Source organism: Lolium perenne, chromosome 3 (assembly GCF_019359855.2).
Source record: "Lolium perenne isolate Kyuss_39 chromosome 3, Kyuss_2.0, whole genome shotgun sequence".
NCBI classification, from domain to species: Eukaryota; Viridiplantae; Streptophyta; class Magnoliopsida; order Poales; family Poaceae; genus Lolium; species Lolium perenne.
Genome location: NC_067246.2, coordinates 314,214,634 through 314,222,235, shown reverse-complemented (window position 1 = coordinate 314,222,235; position 7,602 = coordinate 314,214,634). Strand labels below are relative to the sequence as shown.

The 7,602-nt window shown below is 48.8% G+C and overlaps 1 protein-coding gene across 1 annotated transcript; it reads left to right on the top strand.

Moving 5' to 3' along the window:
• The first annotated feature begins 3,927 nt into the window (after positions 1-3,927).
• On the top strand, positions 3,928-7,410 carry LOC127345519 (uncharacterized). The gene is made up of 7 exons (XM_051372002.2): positions 3,928-4,264; positions 4,655-4,773; positions 4,866-4,931; positions 5,038-5,235; positions 6,046-6,164; positions 6,333-6,438; positions 6,520-7,410. Exons 1-7 carry the CDS (start codon positions 3,988-3,990, stop codon positions 7,141-7,143), a joined length of 1,509 nt encoding a protein of 502 aa, XP_051227962.1. The 5' UTR covers positions 3,928-3,987; the 3' UTR covers positions 7,144-7,410.
• Positions 7,411-7,602: the final 192 nt, after the last annotated feature.

The window sequence follows — 7,602 nt, the reverse complement described above, 5'->3', positions numbered from 1 at the left end:
TGGCTCGTGGAGTGTTGGTTGTGGAAATTAATGGTGCATTTGGATGACTGCATCAAGTGCATCATGATATTGTTTAATACTATATATATATTCTATGCTAGCTAAAAAATCCATTTTTTTTCTAAGGAACCAAATCATGAAGTTCTTTTAAATCAAATTACCCTAAACAATTCGATGATTCCAAATACTCCAAATATTTTTTTTGTTCTATACATTGTTGTATATACTTGTTGTGGTGTCCTCCCTCACGGGAGTCATGGGTGGCAAACACTAGTCACCAAACTTTGGCCGCCGCCGGTGCGCACTTATGGGCAAAGCCTGTGAAGCTGTGGGTGGCGGTAGGACTCCTGTTGTGCATCGCATGAGCTAGGGAGGCATTGTGAAGGCGGCGACGACCTACGTGTTGGCGCTGCTGAATCCGGTGTGGATGCTAGGGTAGGTGGTCTAGGGACATATCGTGCCTGGACGTCGATCGCCATGGTGGTAATATGCGGTTGTCTAGCGGCGCTGGTGGCGGTGGAACCTTGCGCGTAGCACACTCTCCGCCCTAGGGGGGGCATGCTTGGAAGTAGTTGGCGGGCCCTTGGCACCCATCCCTTCCGATGGCTTTGTCTGCGTGGGTGGTGCTCATTGTCGTCTCGGGTCGGGGTTTGCTCCGGAGCGTGGTGGTGGTGGCTTAGGTCTCATCGATGGGATAGTGCATGCTTGGTGGCCTCCTTTTCCGACGGAGGTGGTCGGCCGACTCTATGTGGCGGGTCTCTGGATCCCACATCTAGTGTCGGCGATGAGTTGGGGCAACACAACTATCGTCGACAGAGCTCCAACTTCGGTCATAGCAGGTGATGCGATGTGTACGCGTCGTTAACTTGTTGAAGGCATCGCCGGTGCAGCCAGTGTCCATTCACTCGTCCTTCTCCATGGAGAAACCCTAGATCTGGATATCCCGGATAAGATGGTTGCACTTTCGGCGTCGCTATCCTTCTTGAGAGCATTTTTTTGGAGTAGCTATCAAATTATGGAGTGGTGTCTTCTACCGAGTCGAAAATGGCAAGCCTCGGCGGCGTGGTGCAGCGGGACCTCGTGTTAGTAGTGGCATGACGAACTTGCACAGGCGCCATGGTGGCGTCAATGGCAGCATGGCAAGGTATACTGATTTCTGCCTTGAAGATGGACCAGGGGTTGAGTGCGGTGGTGGCTTCTGATGTGAGTGCATGAGATGTTCGTCGAGAGTCCGCTAGACCGGATAAGTGACCATGTTTCACCATAGGATAGCTAAGTGGTTGCCCGTTTTTTACTGATGGGGCGTTATTTTGTGTTTTTAGGGCTTAGTCGAGTGCTGTAATAATGTATGCTTTTATCAAATCTTTGTTAACGGTGTGTATCCCTTCGATTAAAAAAAAGTCAGGGTCAACCTCCACTTTAAAACATATACTTGTCGCCTGTTTAGAGTATCCTTTGCTGTTTTATGGATGGAAAAACTAAAAGAAAAGTGCACGACTCCGAATATACTTCCCGACTCTTCTTTACATGATCCTTGCTGTTTTAGATATACACTTATATAACTGAAAAAAAGAAGATGTTTCTAGATGAGAATCCACCATCGACCACGTCCCCATCCGGGACGACGTGGAGGTGACTTCCTGACTAGCGTCCTTAGAGCATCTCCACTCGTCCCCCCGAGGAGGCCCCCGGCGAGCGTTTTTTCCATCCGGACGGCGAAATTCGGCCCAGTCGCGCCCCCGGTTCCTCGTTTTCGTCCGGATTTGGGCCTAAATTCATCCGGCGATCCCACGCCCCCGGCCCCCCGGGGAGCTCTCGGGGACTCCGGACGAGTGAAAAGCGGGGAAGGGCCCGATCTGTCGGTGACTCGACGCACGAACCCCACCGCCACGTCGCTCAAATTCTCCCCCACCCCTCGTATCTCTCTCGCCGCCGGCACCACCCCGCCGGCTTGTTGCCCAGATTGCGCCGCCACTCCTTCCCCACCTGCCTATATTCCGCCGTGTTTGGACGACGGCCTATCTGGCTACTCTTCCGCCGGCCTGTTTTCCGGCCTGCTTGCTCGTCGTCGCTCGCGGCTCGGGTTGCCTCGACCACGCCCGTCAGGTGTTCGTCCATTTGCCTCGCCGGCCATGGACTCGGACGAAGAGGAGGAGCAGATGTTCGTCGAGCTTATGCAAGAAGAGATGGCAGCAGCCGCCCAAGACGAGGAGCACATGATGATCCTTGGTTGCTTGGCAAGCATGTATGCCGGACTGGCAACTCGTCGGCGTGGTGGGTCGGCACGAGGTCGCCGGAAGTGCAAGCCGAGACAGCGAATGGAGGGCTACTGCATGTTGTACGCCGACTACTTCGCCGACAATCCATTGCACGGTGAGACTGTTTTCCGGCGTCGTTTCAGGATGAGCAGAAGCTATTTCGCAAATTGTGTATGCCATCCGCCACTTTGATCCCTACTTCGATGCAAGGCGGATTGCACCGGTTTGGTTGGATTTTCGTCACCGCAGAAGTGCACAAAGTGGCTATGAGGATGTCGGGCGTATGGAGCTCCGGTGATACTGCAGATGACTATCTTCGGATGGCGGAGTCCACCGCCCTTGATTGTTTCTACCGGTTCTGCAGTGGCCGTCATAGCAGTTGTTCGGGGACTATTTCTTGAGATCACCCACCGTCGAAGACACTCGTAGGATCCTTGCAACAAATGAAGCTAGAGGTTTTCCAGGGATGCTTGGAAGCATTGATCGCATGCATTGGCAATGGAAGAACTGTCCGTTTGCGTGGCGTGGAATGTACAAGGGTCACAAAAAAGGCCGCACCGTGATACTTGAAGCAATGGCTACCCATGATCTTTGGATTTGGCACTCTTTCTTTGGTATGCCTGGATCCAACAATGACATCAACGTCCTAAACTCGCTCCCGGTCTTTTCCAAGCTTGTTGAGGGTCATGCTCCCCCAGGTGGACTATGTGATCAATGGTCGGCACTACAACAAAGGATACTACCTTGCAGACGGTATCTATCCACAGTGGGCAACATTGGTGACGACGATCTCCAACCCTAGCACCCCCAAACTGTGCGAGTGTGTCAAGACACAAGAAGCTTGCCGAACAGACGTCGAGCGAGCATGTGGGGTCCTACACAGAGAGATTTGTCACGTCCGGTTCCCTCGCTATGACTTGGTCCAAAGATCGGATGTGGGAGGTGATGAACCGCCGTGTGTGCCTACACAACATGATTATTGAAGATGAGCGAAAGCATCCGGTTCTCCGGGTCGAGCAAGAAGCACCATATGAGAGAGAGGGTCCTCTTGCACACCCTAATCACCAGGTGCCTCCATCATGGGCCGCCTTCATTGCTATGCGCCAGAGATTCGAGACTCTACAATGCACCACCGCCGCAAGATGATCTGGTGGAGCACATATGGAGGCTCCGAGGCAACGCCAACGCCGACGCCAACTAGTCTGTCTTAATTTGTTTGAAAAATTGTGAAATTTGTGTGCTTCATTTGTTTCAGCACTTGTTAAACATTGTACTGTTATCGCCGAATTTGTTTCAGCAATTTTCGTCCTCTTGTTTGCCGAACTTGTTAAATTTTATGTTGAATTTGTTTGAAATATGTCAAATGGTCGAGGTTGGGGGTTTCCTGCCGGGGGGACGGCTGGAACTTCGGCGCTCCCCACGCCAAAACTTCATCCAATCCGGACGAAAATTTCGCCGGATTTGGGCGTGGGGAGCGCCAACGAGTGGGGATGCTCTTATCGGAAGCACACGCAGCCCCTCCACTCTCTCCCTGCCACCGGGCCCAACCCCTCCATTCCAGCCGGGCCCCACTGCGCGTGGGCCCCACCCTTTCTTCCTCCCCAAGAGCAGGAGCAGCCAGGATTAGTTTCGTCTGATTTACACGATTAGATTGATAACACAAGCCCGGATCGAAACAACCTACCGGAGTAGCTAGGTAGCCTCGACCTCCAGACCAAACCCTTCTCCAATGGCGGCCGGCGGCGGGGTGCCGTGGGCGGAGGGGGTCCGCGCGGTGGGGCTCCAGATCCGCAACAGGTTCCGCGTGGCGCCCGTGGACCGCCGCTGGCTGTGGCGCAGGCCCGAGGGCCGCGCCGCATCCGAGGCCGTCCGCCAGTGGTCTGACCGCGTCCGGGCCCTGGTGCAGCGGGACAAGAAGCAGCAGGACCAGGGCTCCGCCGCGGCTCCTGATGGCGCGGTGGCGGTGAAGCCCTCGTCTAGCGCTATGAGATTCTACAAGAAGAAAGGTACAGAAGTTCTTCGTTATTCTGCTAAAATGCTCGCCACGGTGGTCCTTGTGAGTTTAGGTTTAACATCGAAACCAGTGACGAGTATCAGCTGATGCTATTGGCCAGTTTTATGCCAAAATTCATTGCTTAGTATTCGTGTAATGTGACTAGTTTTGGTATGTGTGGTATCTGTATCTGCAGTGTTAATCAGCCGTGACTAACATGAGCATACTCCTCTGGCACAACTGACTACATAAGTAAATGATTGAGCCTACTGAAATTATAAATTTCATGATGGACCCTGTTACTACTCCTTGACGTGCTCCTAGAATAAAGAAGGGAAAAAGGACGAGATTCTACCAAGCTATCTTTACTATTTTGTAACTCAGCATCTCTTACTGACTGCAGTGGGCAAAGAAATTGATGGGCTTGAAGACTCTGTTATTATGCGCTCGCTTCAAGCACTGGCAGTTCCTCTCATTGGCAACGCTTGCCATATTTTCATGCATGGCCTCAACACTGTCCAGGTATTGCATCTCAAGAGGGATCACATGTACACAATTATTTTTCTTGCGGGTGTATTATTATCGCCAGTTGTCTAAATCATGAAGATTTGCAGATTTATGGCGCGGAGAAACTTCAGCAGGCATTAAAGGAGAGACCTAAAGGGAAGCCTCTATTAACGGTATGGCGTAGTATAATTTATATCGCATGACATATTGTTGGATCTTCTCTCTGCTGTGCATTCTTTAGTTACACTGCTCTGTGCTCTGTCTTGTTCGTAATGTCAGGTCAGCAATCACGTGGCTGCTATGGATGACCCCTTTGTAATTGCGTCTCTTCTGCCACCATCTATCATGCTGGAAGCGCAAAAGCTGAGATGGACATTATGTGCTACTGACCGTTGCTTCACAAATCCAGTTTTATCTACATTCTTCAGGTCTGTTAAGGTGTTGCCTGTTTCTCGTGGTGAAGGCATCTACCAAAAGGTATCAAACTTGAGATACATTTGGTTATCTGGTAGATTCTCTAAGTTATTGCTATCAAACATGTGTTTTGTAGATCACCATTCAAATTTTAGTACTGATAGGTCAGTTTATTCAAGGATTTCTTTTTTGTAATGATCTTATTCTTGGAATCATGATATACAAGTTGTAAGAAAATGATCTTTAGTTTGTTGATTAATGGTCTGGTCACTGGGCTTTGCTTAACTCAGTTTTTGTTCCTATCATCAATTATGTAGCAGTATAAAAGGCCATCAACTTACATAGCTAACATGCAACTATATGTTTGGGGGATACTAGTATAATTATATTTGGAACAAAGTGTCAAGAGCTAGCACATGACCTAGCTTTCAGAAGAAAATGCTAGGGCTTTCTGGAAATGCTACCATAGTGCTACTCACTGGGCTTTGCTTAACTCAGTTTTTGTTCCTACCATCAATTTGGTGTAAAAAGGGCATCAACTTACATACCTGACATGCGACTATATGTTTGGGGAATACTAGTGTCATTTTATTTGGACCAAAGTGTCTAGCTAGTACCTGTAACATCTAGTTCCACACATGATTGAGCTTTCAGAAGAAAATGCTAGGGCTGTCTGTGTTGGTGCTAAAAAATACTTAGGTCTTACTGCAACTCATTGTGTCATCTTTCCTGCTTTTTACCTGTGTGAAGTAGTCTTGAGGCATTAGCGGGTTCATCCATTCTATAGAGTTGATGCAGTGTATTGCCTGGATAAATCTTTGGAACTGATGCAATATTTCTGTTAATTCACAATTCCCTTTTCTCTCTGTTCAGGGGATGGATATGGCACTCTCAAAACTTAACAACGGTGGATGGGTTCATATATTCCCGGAAGGAAGTCGTTCAAGGGATGGAGGGAAAACCATATCTCCTGCCAAGAGAGGTGTTGGAAGGTTAGAAGATCAGTTCATTGTTATGTACTATTAAAAAAACACTGCTTAACACATAACAAATCTGCATTCTGGTAAACATGTACAGTTTTTTAGAACCTTGGGTGTTAAGAGTTGATGCTTTTTTTTGCCATAGGTTGACCCATCTAATTCCTTATTTTTTCTTACCAGATTGGTAATGGACGCTGACAGCCTACCGGTTGTTGTCCCATTTGTCCATACTGGGATGCAGGACATAATGCCTGTTGGAAAACGTATCCCTAGAACAGGCAAAACGGTACCTACATGAACTGATGCAATTAGTATTTCTTCTCATTCAGTTTAGTTGATCTCTAAAGGTACTTATTATATTCTCTAGGTGATTGTGGTTGTTGGTGACCCAATCAACTTTGATGACCTGATCGCCGACAGCAGTGATGACACCCAACATATCTCTAGAGGCATCTTGTATGATAAAGCATCAGAGAGGATTGGGCAGCAGCTGCAGCAACTGAAGGTCAAAGTTGACAGATTGGCAGCAGAGCATAGGGCTGAGCTCCAAAACCGGCAGACAGACAATACAGTAAACGAGGGATGCAGGGTGTGGCAGCAGGTTGATTGGGATACATTTGGCGTAGGTAGCATGTTGCCATCAGCAGAACATTCCTCAGTGCAAGAGCTGCCAACAAAGCAAGTCCAGCATGAGCTGCTGATGGCGGAACAAAGCATCTCTCCACCGAAGCAAGCAGAGCCTGAACCGCACCTTGAGGAACAAAGCGTCCCTCCAGTCCCAACTGCAGCCATACCTTCCAACCTTGGCATTCCACACTGGTTCAGTCGTCACGCGGATGCGTCTGAGCTCATGGGGTTTGCTGCACGTGGCTTGTTCAAGAATGGTAGGTTCATGGAGGAAGGCTACCGGCAATTGGATCAATCGACTGTGTTCAGCGTCTGGCGGGAAGCTCAGGGCAACAATGCGATGCCCAGATGGAGCACCGCTTGACTTTGGCCATGTTTACGTGCCCGATGACTCTCCCTTTGTACAGTTTTGAGGACAATGACGCCGACATGAATTTAGATACATTTTGTTTTCTTCATGCGCTTGCAGTTTAGGAGCTAGTATGAATGAACAGGACACCGATAGTTGTCTTAGAGAGATGTAAAATTTCTGTAGCTGAACTATGCTGAGTCAGGTTTGATGTAAGCAATGCCGAACGACCTTTTATGTTTATGAACTAGAAGCTCTTTGAAGGTTTTGCTGTTGGTCTAACGAACTCCCAGAAGGTTTCGCTCTTGCCAAAATATTTGTGCTCTTTTCGGTGAATCTAGAAATCTGTGGAGTATGGAGACAGGCGGCACAACTTCACCAGCAGCAACTGTCAGGATCCCGGACTAGCATTCTTTGGAGTTTCTCCCGGTTATCTCGTGATCATTATTTTAGAATTATCCGGTGATAAATTTT